Here is an 18,203-nt window from a genome sequence, read left to right as displayed (position 1 = left end):
GCTGAAGTGGGCAGGGTTCCATATCATAAAATCCATGAACTATGAGTGTGGATGGTAAACCTTATCAGACAGGACTTAAAGAGAAAAAGTCTAGGGGACAGCATTTGGCTCTATATTACAATATAGATATGAACTTATTAGCTTTTATATTCTTCACCTTCTTCCTACAGAATTCACCAGATGGTTGGTGTGGACCATTTGGTTCAGATTCTCAGGTTTTATGATGCACATGAAGATATGTGGTGTCCAAAGAGGATGCAATATGTAGAAGAAAGGATTGGGGACTTGAGCTAGTGAATTGGGGGACAAATGACAGCTACTGGGAAAGACTTCTCTTTAAAATAATAACTTTTAAAAAAGTTTTGAAAGAGGTATTTTTTTTTATTGAGATGTGATGAGAAAGGTAACAGGAAAAGTGTGGCTCTTTGAAGGTTTGCACAGACACCTGTGCACTTGGGGCTGTGGAGGCCACTAGGCACTGCGAGTGGGTCCCATTGGTGGACCTAAAACAGGAGACTCCTGATGTCTGCCTTCCCAGGTGGTGGTCCTGTGCCCCTTCACTGGCATCCAGCAAACGTTTCCCTGTAGCAACTGGCTGGATGAGAAGAAAGCAGATGGGCTGATCGAGCGGCAGCTCTATGAGATGGTGTCTCTGAGGAAGAAGCGGCTGAAAAGTAGGTGTCAGGGGCCCAGAATGTGGGGGTCTCTCAGACAGAATCTCAGTCCTAAAAGGTACACGCTGTGCACTGATGCAGAGATGACTCCAGTGTCCCCAAACTGAAAAGCCGCTGTAATGGACAAGGGGTTAAACTGAGTGATCCACTACAGTGAACCCTGAATGCACAGTCATAGGGTGGCAGAGTCAACTCTTCCCACTGCTGAAATGTAGTGAATCTTCAGCCATCAATGAGACACTCAGGTGCCTTACCTTGAATAGCAAGGGGCTCAGGTTTATATTTGGCAATTGTTTAATGGGTCCTAAGAACAAAAACAATTGTGTATAAACTCCCGTCCTGATCATTTGATTTTTTTTTTCCTTCTCCTTCCTTGACACTTGGAGTTTATGACACACCTTGGCTTGTGTTGTAGAATTTCCTTGGTCCCTTTGGGTCTGGACAACTGACCTGAAGAAAGCTGGCACCAACTCACCCATCTTCATCCAGATTTATGGACAGAAGGGGCGGACAGATGAGATTCTCCTGAATCCCAACAACAAATGGTTCAAACCAGGCATCATTGAGAAGTTTAGGGTAGGAGGGGAATGGGACGGGAGGGGTGGGAGACAGGAAAAAGACATGGGAGAAGTCCTGGGCATGAAGATTCTAGTTTTCTAAATCAGGTTTTGGACCAAATTTAAAGACAAAAAGGTGCACTGGAGAATCTGGGCTCCCACAGCAGTGACAAATTTGATGATTTGTAGGCAATTTATTGAAAGTGACACAGTTTATATCTGGCCTTACATTTGAAATAGTCTAGGATGAAGCCGAAGAGCAAGTATGGAATGCTTGGAGCATTCAGGAGTGGGGTGAACTGGGGAATCATGGGCTCAGGGGCCTGGAGCAGTTAGATTTCTCAACCTGGCTGCATTCAAGCCTAAGGACCAACTTTTAATGGGAAATATGAATTCTGGAGCATTTGAGAGAAAATTTGGCTTTGAACTTTGCAGTAAGTACACAGAGCGAGCCTTTGCCCTCAGAAGTCCTGCTTTGACCTGGGGGGGGGAGAAGAATCTGTAATTTGCTGCTCTCCTCTCTGGGCACCCCACTGCTACCTCTATTCCATCACCAAGTTCGTTGGTCTTTATGTATTTGTCTTCTCTGCCAGACTGAGGCTCCTGGGGAAGGGCACGGCTTCTGTACTGATCTTTTTGTCTGTCTCGGTGCCCAGTAGACTTCTGGGGCTGTGGCCCTGCGTTAATTTGCAGGGCTGCCATATGAATTTTGTTCCTGGAAGATCTCTTGGCTGGATCCCACTGTGGGTCAGTTATTTTTGTTCAGTTTTGCCATCCTAGACTGAACGCTAGTTTCACATAGCTGTCTTGGTCCCACCAGGAATATGAGAGAATGGAATGTTTTAGTGTGGCTAGAAGCAGACCCATCCTAATGGGAAAAAGCAGCCCAAAGTAGCACTCACCTGCCTGTGACCAGCTATGAGGACAGATGTATTTCTATGATTGTGTCCAAACAGACCTTTTATTTCTCTTTGTAGATGGAGCTCCCAGACCTTGGCAGGTTTTATAAGATTCGGGCATGGCATGATAGGCAGAACCCTGGCTCTGGATGGCATTTAGAAAAGGTAAAGTGCACACTGGGGGAGTTGAGAGGAGTCAGAGCCATCCTCCTTCACAATTGTGTCATATATATTTACCTTTGTATTTTTTAGGATTGGAGGTGGGAAGGGTGGACATAGGCCATGTGTTTTGGTGGGGACAAGTAGGGAGAGGTCTTACAAAGTCAACAGAGAGAATGCTCAGGTATCCATGGGTTTACATCCTGTCCTGTCATCTAGAAGTTAGGTGAGTGTAGACTTCTAAGAGACCAGGGGAAAGAAGAGGAAGCTGATCATCTGCCTTCCCCAAGAGTCGGGGTGAGGAGATGGCGTGGCCCCTCCATGATGGGATAGCAGATGGGGTGTGCTGCCATACTCCTTTAATCCCAGCACTCGGGAGGCAGAGGCAGGCGGATCTCTGTGAGTTCGAGATCAGCCTGGTCTACAGAGGGAATTCCAGGACAGGCCCCAAAGCTACACAGAGAAACCCTGTCTTGAAAAACAAAACAAACAAACAAACAAACAAACAAAAGAGTCTTTAAAAACCAAACTAAAATAAAATTAAAAAATGAGAAAACACAAAGCTTAGAAAAAAAATCAGCCAGTAGAATGGGGATTCCAGGCCTTGGGTGGAAATCTCCGATAGATCCATCTGCCGACCTCAAGACAACCTCGTTGTAGATGACGCTGATGAATACTCTGAATAAAGACAAGTATAATTTCAACTGCAATCGCTGGCTGGATGCCAATGAGGACGACAACGAGATTGTGAGGGAAATGACTGCAGAAGGCCCAACTGTGCGGAGGATTATGGGGAGTGAGTATGGAGCTGCTTGCTGTCCCGGGAGGAGGCGGGGCTTTGTTTGGTGTGCCAGCCAGGCCTGGAGGTCTTGTCTACTGTGCACCATCTGCCCTCTGAATACTGTAGTACACTAATAAGGTTCCAGTCTCAAGATGGGCTGCAAGGATCCACTCCAGGCCATGATGCTAGAATGCTAGACGCTCTGATAAGTAAGATGCGGGGTGGGGGAGATATATAGTCCACAAGGGGACACGATGAGTCTGTACTAAACATCAGTTATGCAGCGCCGCCTTTAAATCAAAGGGAATAACTGCTTGATCTTTTAAATTGTGAAATTTAGCAAATTCTCTCCAAACAGTAAGATCTGGCTTGTTTTTTATGACACACTAAGCTGGCACACAGTGTGTTCTTTATCTGTGTTTGAGGCCAGCAGGAGAAGGAGCAGGCTTTTAACCTGGGTGCAGCATTTGCTTTCAAAGACCCAAAGTGGGGCTCAATTGCCTCCAGGTTAAAACAGCAGCACAGTGGCAAATACAAAGAACGTGCTCTGTCCCTTTCTCAGGGAAACACTGTTTACTAAGAGATCATAACAGTCTCACTCAGTCTGAAATGACCTTGGAGCACTGCAGCAGAGGAAAATTAACCTAGTTGTTATCCTTGTGGCTATCCTTAATTTTTCAATAGGAATATTTCAGAAGTGATACTGAAAAATCATAGAAAGTAAAGAACATATGGAAAATCAGTCAGGTATGCTGCCTGGAGTCCTCCTAAATACTTCAATAAACTCAATTCACAAGAGAGCATGTAATACTTCTGAACACTCTATATCTGTACACTCAATAGAAGTTTGTATTTATTGAAATAATGAATAGAGATAAATACTCATATATTTACATATACATATGTATATTATATGTATATATTCCAGATATCAAATATCTGAAGTGAGGTCATTCTATCTATTAGAATAAGAAGACAATACTTATAACTAGTACCATGTTTCTTCCATTTTGAGGGGGAGGCTTCTTCTTCAGTATGTAATCACAGAATTCTTATTCTTATTCAGAAGACCCGGCAATGGCCCAAAGTAGAACTGAGGAACAGTTGGTGATAGGCAGTCAGTCGTAGAACAGGTCTTCCACTTATTGGTTCAATGACTGTTTATCCTGAGATACTGTCCCTACCTTTGTATATTCAGTGATATTTGTTTTGTAAACAAAACTATCATCTCTCTTTATGTAAGATGACATCAGTGGATCTCCATCCAATGGAAATTTTATACAGTGCAGAGTTCATCAAGGCAGAAATGCACCTGGCCTTACCTGATCTGTGTGCTATGTCAGCATTGTGCCTGCAGGTCTCAGGGAGAGGGTCCTGGGACCTAGTGACCATCTGAGCCCTTCTAACCAGCTCTTCCAATTTTATTTCCTCAGTCTCTTCTGAAGTTTCTAGCACTTTCATCCCTGAGCATTAGTGAGAGGAGCTGCTTTTTGAAGCTTCTCAACTCACAGCACTGACCAGCTTTCTCAGGGTGCCTTATCGCATGGAGTTGAAGCACACATTGCTGGGCTCTGGGATAGAATTTCCAATTCACTGGGTCTGCATTAGGACCTCAGAATGTGATTGTCTTAGTTTGGGTTTCTATTGCTGTGAAGAGACACCATGATCCTGGCAACTCTTTTTTTTTTTTTTCAGGTTGTTTGCACCTTCAGAAATAGAAGATTGTTTTTTTTTTTTTTAGTTTTTTTTATTTTTTATATATCTGAATTACAAACAAGATTGAATTACATGATGATCCCAGTTCCATTCTCCCTCCCTTCCTCCTCTACCACCCCCCCAACTAAAATCCTACCTATCATATGTCCTTTCTTCTAATCTACACCTCACTTAAAATTTCTGCTTCCTCATGATCTCTGAATCCTTCCTTTTCTTCCCTTCTCACTCTCGTAGCTTCCTCCCCCCTCTTCCCATGTTCTCAGTTTTCTCAAGGGATGGTGACCCTTTCCCCTTCTCCAGGGGACAAAGTGTTGTCTCTTTTAGGGTCTTCCTTGTTTACTAGTTTCTCTGGCAGTGTGGATTATAGAATGGTAATCCCTTACTATATGTCTAAAGTCCATATATGAGTGAGTACATATCATATTTGTCTTTTTGTGATTGGGTTACCTCACTCAGAATGGTTTCTTCGAGTTCCATCCATTTTCCTGCAAATTTCAAGATTCCATGGTTTTTTTCCGCAGAGTAGTACTCCATTGTGTTAATGTACCACATTTTCTCTATCCATTCTTCAGTTGAGGGGCATCTAGGCTGCTTCCAGTTTCTGGCTATTACAGATAGTGCTGCTTTAAACATCGTTGAACAGATGTCTTTGTTGTATGAATGTGCTTCTTTTGGGTATATGCCTAGGAGTGGAATTGCTGGATCTTGTGGTAGACTCATTCCCATTTTCTTGAGGAGTCGCCATACTGATTTCCAAAGTGGCTGTACAAGTTGGCACTCCCACCAGCAGTGGAGGAGTGTTCCTCTTTCTCCACATCCTCTCCAGCATAAACTGTCACTGGTGTTTTTGATTTTAGCTATTCTGATAGGAGTAAGATGGTATCTCAGAGTTGTTTTGATTTGCATTTCCCTGATGGCTAAGGATGTTGAACACTTTCTTATGTGTCTTTCAGCCATGGCAACTCTTATAAAGAAAACACTTGTAAGAGTTGGCTCACTTACAGTTGGAGAGGTTCAGTCCATTATCATCATGATGGGGAGCATGGCAGTGTGCAGATGTGGTGCTAGAGCTGAGACTGCAGGCAACAGGAAGTTGACCGACTGTCACATTGGGGGAAGCTTGAGCAAAAGAGATCTCAAAGCCCACTCCCACAGTGACACACTTCCTCTGCCAAGGCCACACCTACTCCAACAAGGCACACCTCCTAATAGTGTTACTCCCTTTGGGAGTCATTTTCTTTCAAGCCACCACAATGCTTATCCAGTAAAATTTAAGACTATCAGCACTGCCCCCAGGGAACCACACTGAGAACCAAAATCACTAAGGATGTCCCACTTTTCTGTTTTACAGCTTCCAGAATTTTCTTGCTGCTTTTATACATGCCCTTTCCACCAGACATCTTGTTTAGATCTTTAAAGCCATCTATAGGTTTTCATTTTTGGTGAGGTTAGCCAAAGGAAACATCTGCCAGTTTTACCTAGATTGTCCAGAATGTTCTCTGCTCCTTGCCTGGACTGAAGCATGACTTTCTCTCAAGACTTCTCTTTTTCTGTCATCAAAAACCATGGGGCACAGGGCAGGGACACAGTCTCCTGACTGGCTCACCCTGTGTTCTGCACTGTTCCTTGTACCACTACTCAGAGACAAAGACAATGTCCCACTCCTCTAGTAGGTAACAAATGACATGCATAGTTTCCCAGAGAGCCTTTAATGGAGTGTCTTGCAATCATGTACAATGAGTAAATACCAATTTAAAATCAATCCTTGGAGTCTGAAATTGTGTGCTCCCACTTTACTTCTTACAAAATAATGGTCAACCAAATAAGCAATTAATGTCATGTCTAGTTGTTCAGAGGCATTTTGGAGTGGTTGGACTGATTAGTGATGCAGACAAAGCATGAGCCACCTCACAATTTTTTTTTTCACTTTGCCTTTTCCTCGGGAAGTACATGAGATGGCAAAATAAATGAGACACTTTCTCCACTGTGATTACACACCACTGATGAGTGGGCAAGAGTCCGCTGGACATGGGTGTTGAATATTGTTGCTGCTTGTTAATCAGATTGAGCCATAATTTTTGAATTAAAGCCCAAGAGGCTCTGGTACTTGCCCATCTGTTTAATGTCTCTCACTGCTGACGATTAACAATGTAATTATTTTCAATTGTCCACAGATGTCTTGCCAGGAAGAGTTTGGGACCTCAGTAGCTGGTAGGCTCAGAGGGACCCTTACAGAGTAAGGCCTTGTCAAGACCTCTAATGGGACAGAGCTTAGAACTCTGGGACAAAGGGGATAGGGATTCCCAGGAGTGGGATTTCAATGTTTGTTACCATTTTGCTTTTAGGAATTTTTTTTAGCAAGATGACCACGAAAGCAAGACCAACCAGCACATCAGACTGGAACAAGGCTGTGGCTGGGGGCTTTAATTTTCCCCTGGTTTCCTGTGTTGGCACACACCAGCTAATGCTGTGCACCCCTCTTGTTATCATATCATATCGCTGAGAACATGTTCCAGTCTGCTCTGTCAGTGTGACCAAAAAGCTGAGCTAAACAAGTTAAAGGAGGAAGCATTTCTTCCGGCTCCCTGTTTCAGAGGGCTTAGTCCATAGATGTTCGTGGGTGTGTAGGGAAGCCGACTGTCATGCAGGGAGCATGTGGCAAACCAAAGTTGCATGGAAACTAGAGAACATGGTACTAGAGAGGTAGAGATGGAAGAGAAAGGGGAAAGTACAAAAGATAGCCTTCAAGGCATGCTTCCTAAGTAGGTCTCACCTCACAAATTCTCTACCACCTTAGCAGCCTAACATAGGAACCCACGAATGGATTAATCATGAGGCTAGAGTCCTTGTGATCCTGTCACTCCCAAAGTTCTACCTCTGAATAGCACTGGCGATGAAGCTTTCAACACATGAGATTTTGGGGGGCACATAAGATCCAGACCCTTGCATAGCATGTACAGCACTGGTTATACAAAAGCATGTAGCATTTGAATTTTGAAAGTTTCCCAGAGGAGGCAGGGATGGTTTAATTTTGAGAAATGTGATTTGGTGGGGAGGTAATGTTGGGGGTTGGGGGAGGCAGAGATGTTTTTCTGAACCCATGTAGCGCCTGTTTTACTCAGGGTAGGCTTCCATGGACAATGCTTCTTTGCCTTTGGCACAGACACCACATCTTCATGTACCCACATGATTCATGGTCAGGTTGATTTTTCATATGTCTCTACATGGAAATGAGTGCATTATTAAAATTGATTTTGTGCACTATACTTCCCAGTGATTTGTCTCATTTCTGATATATTTCATCTGATGTATCAATGAATAATGCCTCTTTTTAAAAACAACAGCTTTATTGAGATAAATTCATGAGTCATTTGTTTCACACACTAAAAGTTCACAGGCCAATCCTTTTGATCTATATTTGGTGAATCTGTACATCCGTCAGCACCATCAAATCCCAGAACATTTTCATACCATCAAATAAACCCCATGCCTGTCATCACTCTTTCTTTTCCCCACCTAACGCTTGCCTCTGACAACCACTAACCTAGTTTCTGTCTGCAGCTTCGTGTCTTCTAGCAAATGGAATCACACATGTTTCTTTCATTAGCGTGTGCTCAAGGTGCCTTCACATCAAAGGATGTATCACTATTTTATGTCTCTTTATTTAGTGTATTGTATGCAGGTGTGCACATGTCATGGTTCATGCATGACAGTTAAAGATTAACTCTTGAGAGTTGACTTTTTCCTGCCACTTTGTGGGAACCAGGGATCTAACTCAAGTTACCAGCCCTGTGTACAAGTGCCTCAAACTGCTGAGCCATCTTTCTGGTCCATGGTTTCTTTTTAATTGATGAATGATACCTCATCATATGGAAGTAACATAGGCAACAGTTGAGCACTTAGGTTGTTTCCGCTTCTTGGTTATCATGAACACCACTGCTCTGACATTTATGCATACATGCAACATGAGTCAGATGGTAACTCTCCTTGTAAATTTTTAAGAAACTATTGATCTGTTTTTCAAAAGATGGGCACATTTTCGCTTGTATCCTGGGAAGCCCCTACTTATCTACATTTTGCCCACACTTGCTGTTCTCCTTCTTGAGGGTTATTTTGCCATGTTACATGAATTTGAGGAAAAATCTTACCAAGTTCTACCAAGAAGTCAACTGTGATTCTAATAGGGATTGCATCAAAGTAGTTCTGTTTGGGGCTATTGCTGTATTAATGATCTTAAGTCACACAGTCCATGGGACATGGGACATTTCCATGACCATTTATTGAATCTTTAATCTCAATACTACTTTGTAATTTTGAAGTATAAAATTTTCATGTGTTTTGTTAAATTCATTTCTAAATATTCTATTCTTTGAAAAGGACATTTCTTTCCACACATGTGTACACATGCACACCATATGTCTGAGTGCCAGCAGGAGCTAGAAGAAGGCATCAAAGGCAACTGTGAGTCACCTGATGTAGGTGCTAGGAACCGAACTTGGAACTTCTAGAAGAGTAGGAAGCACTCTTAGCCCTCATTGGTAGCCATCTTTTCAGCCCACTTCATTCTTTCTGCTGTTATGAATGAAAACGCTCACCTTGCCGTCCTCTACCCCTCCCTTCTCTTCCATTCTCCTCCTGTCATTTCCTCTTCTCTTCTGATACTGGGACTCACCTATTGTACACTGGGTGAAGACTCACTATATAAATGAGAATGACCCTGGTTTTCTGATTCTCCTGCCTCCACTTCTCCAGTGCAAGGCTTACAGGCCTGTGCTGCTGCACCCAGTTCACACAGTGCTGAGGACTGAGGCTTTGTTCATGCTAGGCAAGCACTCCTCAGCCCAGAAATGCTTTCTTAATTTTATTTTCAAGTTAACTTATTATGGAAGCATAGATTTTATATTGTATGACTTTGCTGATGTACTATCTACAGTAGCTTTTTTAGCGGCTCCTTTATGATTCTCTAAGTACACTGTCTTGTCATCCATGAGCAGACATGGCGTTACTGCTGCCCTTCTAGTCTGGATGCTGTATCTCCTCACCCACTTTATTGCCTTGCTCAGAGACTTTTAGAATCGTGTTGGACCTTTAAGTGTAGGTGTTTCACAGATGACCTTTATGAGTCGAAATTCTCTTTTGTTCTTTTTTAAAAAATGGGTTTTTAATCATGAAAGCATATGTCAAATTCTTTTTGTGTGTCTATTGAGATAATCATGTGATTTTTGGTTTTTATTCTATTAGTATGACATATTACATTAATTGGTTTTTAGAAGTTAAACCAAATTATATTCCTGGGATAAAATCTATCTTGTCTTAGTGTCTGATTCTTTGTACATGTTAACTCCAATTAGGCATTTTATTTTATTTAACATTTTTATTTAAGTTATACATTTGATTTTTACTGAAAATAATTTTATACAAAATATTCTGATTATGTTTTCTCTTCCTTTATCTCCTCCCCAAACCCTCCCCACCTCTCCACTCATCCAACTCTCTCTCTATTTAGAAAGTAAACAGGCATATAAAACAATCAAACCAGAATTAAAAAGAACAAAGAAAAGCACAATACACACACACACACACACACACACACACACACACACACACACACACGAGAGAGAGAGCCAACACCCATAGAAACATAAATTTGCAAACTATTATATACAAGCAAAAGACAAGTAAGGTTTAAAAAACAAAGCAGCAACACAATATGAGACAAAAATCATCTCCAAAATCACCGTTTAGTTGTTTGTGTTGGCTATCTATTGCTGGGCATGAGGTCTACCCTTCAGTGTAGTTTATATACCCAGTGAGACTCCATTGGAGAAAACTGGTTTTTCCTTTGCATGTGTTTCTCAATTGGAGATAGCTCAGCCACAAGGCCCCCAACAGAAGAAAATTTAAAGAAATGAAAACAAACCAAAACAAAGCAAGCAAACAGACAAACAAAAACAAAGAATCCTCTCTTTCCTCCATCTTTCCTGCCTCTCCAACACCTCTGCATTTGTCTTGGTGGCATTGCGGGGAGGGTGTCAAACAGTGTGCCCTTTTGTCCAATCAGCTTTACTAGCAAATGTCCATTGCAATGAGGCATTGGACTGGCTCAAGGCCTCTGGTTTCTGGCACACCATCATCACTGTATCCTTACCAAAACTTCTCTAAGACATCCTGCAGCCACCCAGAGTCATGGAGATCCTGCCCCAACTCCAGGCTTTCATGTGACCTTTGTTGACAACATGTACCTTGGTTTTCAACACAGACCCCAGCTTCTGTAGGACCCAGATATGGTCCTCAGCAGCAGGTGACATCCAGGTCTGGATGTCACCCTTGCCCTAAGTGGCAGTGCAGGCCACTCAGAACTGTTGACAGACAAGGCTTTACATAGGAGGATTCAGAAGGAAATGATGATGCTATCAAGAATGGGGCTAGAGGCTGTGCACGCTATGCTCTGACAAAGAAACTGGCTACATTCTACCTAAGTCCTGAAAAGTCATGCAGGGCTGGATTAAAAGCAATGGAGTAATTTACTTGATGAGAAGAAACTTCAAGCTTCAGTATAGCATACAAGCTCTGGCAGGGTTTACTGCTCACTGCATTTAGTGAGGTCTACATACAGTGAGAATTCAAAGCAAAAGCTCTTTGGACCAAAAAAAATTATGTACTTTGGAAAGAAAAGGAGTGTGAACCTGGTTAAAGTCACAGACAAGGCAGGCATGGACAGAGTGGCTGAAAATGTTAAAAGGTATTAGTGACATTAAAACAAATCAGAGACTTTGCACCCAGACAAAAGTAAGTATGCCTCAGGTGCAAGATCCTACTCCGGGAATCATAAGATTGTGGTACCAAATGAAGTTTGACTGGATACATTTGGCATTATGATACGGGCATAGGCCTTCTCAGGTCAAGGGTAGAGCATTTTGGATTACAGAGATGTGTTTAGATGTCAGGTTGACAAAGGGTGGATTTGTGATGGCTAATGTCCATCTGGCTAGGTTTGGCATCACCATGGAGACTGACGAACACTTCTGGGTGTGTTATGAGGGTGTTTTAGAGGACACTAACTAAGGGAGAGAGACCTGCCCAGACTGAGAGAGACCCACACATGGAAGCATCACATGGGCCAAGGGGAGGATGGAGCAAAAGAGGGAAAAGGAGGAATTGAGCTGAGCATGAGGGCTCCTGTCTCTGCTCCTTGGTCCATCCATTTTGGAGGAAGCAGGTTCTGCTCCCGCCATCACAGCTGGGAAGCCCTGTTCCCAAATGTCTTCCTGCCAGGATGGCCCAAGTCCCTTTAGCCCATGAACCAAAATAATCACCTTATCCCTTAAGTTGAATCTTTTCAGGTATTTGGTTACAACTAGAAAAAAAGTAAATTTATATACCTTCTTTTGTTACACAATCTTCAGAAGAAATATTTTTTCTCTTTAAATGTATAGATTTATTCAGTAAGACATGCAGTAGGCATCGGCTTTTCTTTGTGGGTAATTTTTTTTTATTTATTCAATCTTTTTACCTTCAGAGTCTTTCATCTCAAGCCAGTTTGGGTAGTGATTCTTTATGTTCAACCTATTTATGTTGTGGGATCTAAAGTATATCTCTTTGTGATGATATACTTAGATCCATATCCATTTGACAGTCTCTGTACATCAGATTTCCTTTGGATGTTCAACTAATGACAATTTTCAACTGTATAATTTTTCTTGTCCTTTCTCCCTAGAGTTCCTCATATGCCAAGCATACACCTTACATTGGCCGGTTGTGTGTCACACCATTGGCCTGCATCTCTGCAGGCTGCCCACCATGTTCTGCTATTTTTGATTGAAGCCTTAAGTCCATTTACAAGTAACATACCACATTTAATGTAGTTGCCAATGTGGTAAGATTTACATCTGTCGTATGTTTTCTGTATGTCATATTTTTGGTTCCTTCAATTCTTACATTATTACCTTCTTTAGCATTACATAGACTTTATAAAATGCCATCTTTCTTCGTTGCTTCTTTTACTACATATTATTCCAGTTACTTTCTAAGTAGTCTCCGCCAAATTATAATCCACAGCTTAACTTAGAACAATCTAGATCAAAATAATGTCAACTTAATTTTAGTAGTATATTGAACTTCACTCCCATGCACTTTCCTTCATACAGTTGCTATCATTTAAATTGTATCTTTGCCTAGGATATGTGATTCCCTATATTGAAATTTTGTATTTTTACATATGAAAGACTCACCAGTGAAGTTTTATAGTTATTGCTCTCTGCTGTTGTATTTTTATATAAAATTTGAGAAGACGGGTGCTAAAAATGAAAAAAAAATACCTGTATAGTATCTTTGCCATTATCACTTTATATTTTTCTTGTGACTCATAATACTCCAGGTGAATTCAAGTTACTGTGTACTGTCTAATGTGACTATGTCCCACTAATATTTGTTACAGAGTATCTCTTTTAGTGATGGAAGATTCTGGAAGTATTTGATTATTTTGGAACTCTTTAATTTATCTTTCATCCATGACCAGTAAGTAGTTCAGGGAATATAGAATCCTTGGATCATAGTCTTTTTTCTTTCATCTTATTGAAAACAATCTCACCACCTTCTGGTACCATAGTTTTGGATGAAGAGTTGTCTGTGAATTTTTATTGTGTATCCCTTGTGCTCAATTTCCTGTTGCTCTTTTTTTATGATTTCCTCTTTGTCTTTGGCTCTTAGAAGTCTTATTATGATGTATTTGGAAGTAAATCTCTTTGGGTTTTTCCTACTCAGAGTTCATTTTATATAAAATGTCAAATATACAGATTAATGTTTTTAACTCACATTTGGGGAGTTTGGGACCATTTTATCTTCAAATGTTCTTTCAGTCCTTGTCTAATCTTCTTCTTCATTGCTCCCATCAGATTTCATGGCTTTAAATGGAATGCATCTACCTGGGATGACTAGTCTTATCACCAGACCTGGCCCTCCAGACACCTAACTGCCATCCTGACTTCTGTTTTGTGAATATCTAACTGGCATCTCAAATGTATAGTGATCAAATCAGAACCCTCCTATGCCTTATTAAAAACTCTACCCACTAGCTGCCCAAACCAAACTGATTTCTCTCTCTTTTGATTACCTATCTGGTCCATCATCAAGAATTACCTCTAAATTAGGTCACTCATCTATTGCCTTCTCTCCATTTCCACTGCAACACCTGCTCTATGAGCCACTCTTTTCCCTCCATCAGACTCCACAGAGGGAGGTCATTAACAACTGTTTTAAGGGTCTTTCTTCTGGAAATTAAAGTTTGGGAAGTCTGAAGTGGGCCTCAGAAATTTGAATTCTTATAAACACTTCCCATGGGTTTCTGATAACTGACAGGCATGAAGAGCCTCTGGTCTGTGTAAACTGAACTGAGGCTTGGGATGAGTCTGCTCCGGAGTGGCTCACTGCAGTGAGGTTTGGGGAGTTGAGTTAAGGGATGAAGTCATCCCAGGTAACAGCTGAAAGAGCTTAGGCCCAGGAGCAGAGGCAGCCAGCCAATGGTGTCCCCTTTTCTGTCTGTCAGTGGCCCGGTACCGTGTTACTGTGTGCACAGGGGAACTTGAAGGTGCCGGAACCGATGCCAATGTCTACCTCTGCCTTTATGGTGATGTGGGGGACACGGGGGAGCGACTGCTTTACAACTGCAGGAACAATACCGACCTGTTTGAGAAAGGCAATGTAAGTTGTGGTGATGGACCTCCCTCCTCTCAGCCCACCCCTGTTTTGTCTTCCTATCTTCCCTGTTCTTTCAAAGTAGAGTTGCTGGTGGATGTCAGGACCTCAGCCATGATATAAGTTTGTCTGGGTGAGGGGAGTGGGGTCTAGTGACTCCAGGTAGAAGCCACTTGAAGGACACAGAAATATCTGGTTGATTGGATCCTTGAGCAAATTTGGCTCACTGTCATTTACTAACATTGATGGTAGCTACAAGGCTCCTAGTATTATGCAGCTAGAAGCTGGAGAGTCCCATAGAGAAATTGTGGTCCTATTCACCCCTCAGGTTGGGAAGGATATTGGGTATCTCAAGCATGTCCTAGAGGACGCAGGCTGGGAGAAAATAAAAGACAATACACATTTTCTGTTAGGCATGGTCACTAGGGGCAGCTTGTCAATATTTTTTCCTTCCCTTCCTTCCTTCCTTCCTTCTTTCCTTCCTTCCTTCCTTCGTTCCCTCTTTCCTTCCCTCCTTCCTTCCTTCCCTCCTTCCCCTCCCTCTTTCTTTCTTTCTTTCTTTCTTTCTTTCTTTCTTTCTTTCTTTCTTTCTTTCTTTCTTTCTTTCTTTCTTTCTTGAGAAACCAAGAAAACACTAAACATTGATGTGAGGTCTATTGCTAGCCACAATACAATGTGTTAGGTGTTCCCCTATGTTACCACAACCATAACGTGAGTTTAATCTGGGCCAAAGGGCTGAGAAGCAGTGAAGAAAGTATCAAATAGGTCTAGGGAAAGTCAGGCTTAGGCCACTCACTGCATTCTCCCATGCCACACTTTCCTTGTATCTAAAAGGAGGGAGAGGACTCCTACCTGTGGTTGGCTATTGTGAAGATTATGGAGGACTGTACTGCATAGGGTTCAGAAATGGTTCACAAGACACAGTCAATGCCCAGTAAAGAATCATTGTTTCAGTGATGTGAACTTGGTGGCGACCTATAGGTGGAAGGGATTTGTAGGTTCTGTGCTCTTCCTTCCTCCATTTACCTTTTTCTTGGCATGAGAGAGATTTCGAGTAGAAGACTCTGAGCCAAACCAAGGATAGGCATTTGAAGGTTGTGTCAGTAAAGCCCTTCTGAGAAGGAGGTTGTAGGTAGGCTGTTGTCCACCTGGGGAGAAGTAAGGAGGCTATAGTTGCATGTGTTTTATATTTCTGCTCCCTGCAGTAGCTTGTGTGCATCCATGAAAGAATTGTCACTCTTCTTTCTGCCTTCAGACTTCTGGAGTGTGCTAGGGTTGGGTCTTGGGGGAGCCACTATCTACATGGCTTTGCCGTCTTTTCTTTCCCAAAGGCTGACGAGTTTACCATTGAGTCTGTCACTATGAGGAAGGTAAGGCGAGTGAGGATCAGACATGATGGCAAAGGCTCGGGCAGCGGCTGGTACCTGGACAGGGTGCTGGTGAGAGAGGAAGGACAGCCGGAGAGCGACAACGTCGAGTTCCCATGCCTCAGGTACACATGACCTTTGCCTTCCTTTCTTCCAGCTGCCACTAGAGAAAAGACTCATCCTTTTTACATGGAACAGTAGGAAAAACAGTGGTTCAAGGTGGTAGTTGGGAAAGAAAGAAGTGGCTTTGCAGGAGGTGTGTAGACCTGAGTTTCACATTCTGCCCCACCCCTGGTGGACAGAGGTACTCGAGTGTACACTTAGTGCCAACATGATGGTTTTATTCATGAAAAACAAACAAAATGACAAAAACAAAAAAAAACCTGACATTTCCTTAATTTAAGTGATTTGTCAGATGTAGAATGAAATATGGATAAAATATAGGTTTTTTTTTCTTTGATTTTTTGAGACAAGGTTTCTCTGTATAGCTCTGGCTATCCTGGAGCTCACTCTCTAGACCAGGCTGGGATCAAACTCACAGAGATCCTCCTGTGTCTGGCTCCCTGAGTGCTAGGATTAAAGACATGTGCCACTACAGCATGGCTGGATTTCTGTGTGGATAGTCCTACCACATTTTTTTTCCTCGGTTTACATTATTTCAAGGTATCCAGCTTTGCTTGTATCTCTTTCCTTCAAGAGTGAGGAAAAGTTTCTGCACTATTTTTCTGAAGCATCCCTTGCACAACCAGCAGCTCCTGGTGATTCCTAAAGTTGCCAATAGAGACATTTTAGAACAAGGAGAAATGTCAGTATTTTGTAAAATCCAGTGGCTTTCATTCGCCTGTGTTAACACCTGGGAGGAACATGCTGCCAGATTAACTTGTGGCCTGACACATCGATTCACTCTTCACCTGAACTGTGTAACTCTGCTAGTAGGGAGGGCAAAGCAGTTTTGCGTTATTTCAAGTGTGTGTGTGTGTGTGTGTGTGTGTGTGTGTGTGTGTGTGTGTGTGGTGTGCACATTCCTGTGAGCTCCAGGCAAAGAGTCATGAAGCCACCAACATGCTGACATCCATTTAGCAACACCTCATGGCAAAACTAGGTTGCAGCATTTGAAGCTAAAGGGAAATAGTTTTTTAAAACTATGTCTATTAATACCTGAAAGTATTTGGGTAGCAACAAAAGGATGTGTCATGGCTTCCTTTTACCTCTTGGGAGGGGCTGGGGCTAGGTAAATGGAAGAGACAAGGAACAACAGGTGGGATTTGGGATGGCTTGTTGCCTATCTGCTTCCATCCATTGTAGGCAACATCCCACCCATTTCTTCTGCAGCCTCTGTGACTATGGGAGCTATCAGTGACCTTAGAAAGACAGAGAAAGGGAAAGCCCTGATGGTTCAATGTAAGGGACTGTAGCTAGCATTCTGTGGTCCCAAATCCTCTGTCACCAATTCTTAGGATGACATCATGAATCTTTGTGTTTTGAAGTCTCTGCTTCATCTCTCCAGTGTTCTGAACCAAAGCCTACATAAATGGACAGCATTCTAGTGTTAGCTAATACTAGCTGACAGCAAGGCCCCCGGGGGAGTAGGAGCCTTTGGGATTTGGGTATGAAATAAGGATGAAGAGATAAAGAAAGCATGATGTTATCCCATTGGCCCTGGGAAGGGGTCGTTATTCAGGAGGGCTAAGATGCATGCCAGAAGGGCAGGGAAGAGGTGGTGTCTTGGCTTCTTTTATAAGCTGAAGGCTCTGGCTTACCTATCTTATATATGCTTGTATGTTGGTTTGAATGCATTTATGACAAACTCAAGTCACCAATGATGCATAGTGTAACACCAAGGAAAATAAATTAAAAGCTTACCCTTGGTACAATTTAACCTAGAGAGAGTCCAGTTTGAGTTTTTTACTTTTCCCTCCTGGTATCTTCTGTTGTTCCAATCTGTTGTATGAATTTGAATCTGGGCCTTCCTGGATACTGTTTGGTGAACTTGTCTGTTTCTGGCTCTGTGTCTGCATGTCCCTACTGAAGGACTTTTCTGTCTCTTTATTGAACAACACATAAAGCATCACATGGGGGAAGGAATAAGGGATACAGAGTTTCACAAAGGATTAAGTCATTTATCCCAGTGGATGAAGATTACAAGCAAACTCTACCAAGCCATAGATCCCAATGCTGCTTCCAACCTTCATCTTATAAAGTTGCTTTCAACCTATTATCTGTTTTCAGCAAATAATTATGCTAACACACACACATATAAATTCACATGCCTTACTCTTGGGTCAATGGTATGGAAGAGTCAATAATTTAAGATTACAGCTATGCATAGCTTTGGTTGTAAAAGCAAATAGGAAATC

General features: G+C 42.2%; 1 protein-coding gene across 3 annotated transcripts in view; it reads left to right on the top strand.

The window, feature by feature from the left end:
* The window catches only part of Loxhd1 (lipoxygenase homology domains 1), a 144,719-nt gene that overhangs the window by 46,405 nt on the left and 80,111 nt on the right, over positions 1-18,203 (top strand). For all 3 annotated transcript variants that reach the window (XM_027397946.2, XM_027397945.2, XM_035439026.1), the window contains exons 9-14: positions 539-674; positions 1,090-1,250; positions 2,209-2,295; positions 2,950-3,085; positions 14,331-14,485; positions 15,811-15,971. In XM_027397946.2, the coding sequence (XP_027253747.1) occupies positions 539-674; positions 1,090-1,250; positions 2,209-2,295; positions 2,950-3,085; positions 14,331-14,485; positions 15,811-15,971 (836 nt within the window). The remainder of the gene's footprint in view (positions 1-538; positions 675-1,089; positions 1,251-2,208; positions 2,296-2,949; positions 3,086-14,330; positions 14,486-15,810; positions 15,972-18,203) is intronic.

The sequence above is a fragment of the Cricetulus griseus genome, chromosome 2, assembly GCF_003668045.3.
Source record: "Cricetulus griseus strain 17A/GY chromosome 2, alternate assembly CriGri-PICRH-1.0, whole genome shotgun sequence".
In the NCBI taxonomy this organism is placed as follows: domain Eukaryota; kingdom Metazoa; phylum Chordata; class Mammalia; order Rodentia; family Cricetidae; genus Cricetulus; species Cricetulus griseus.
Note: the sequence above shows the minus strand (reverse complement) of the source record. Positions and strands in the feature narration are given on the sequence as shown.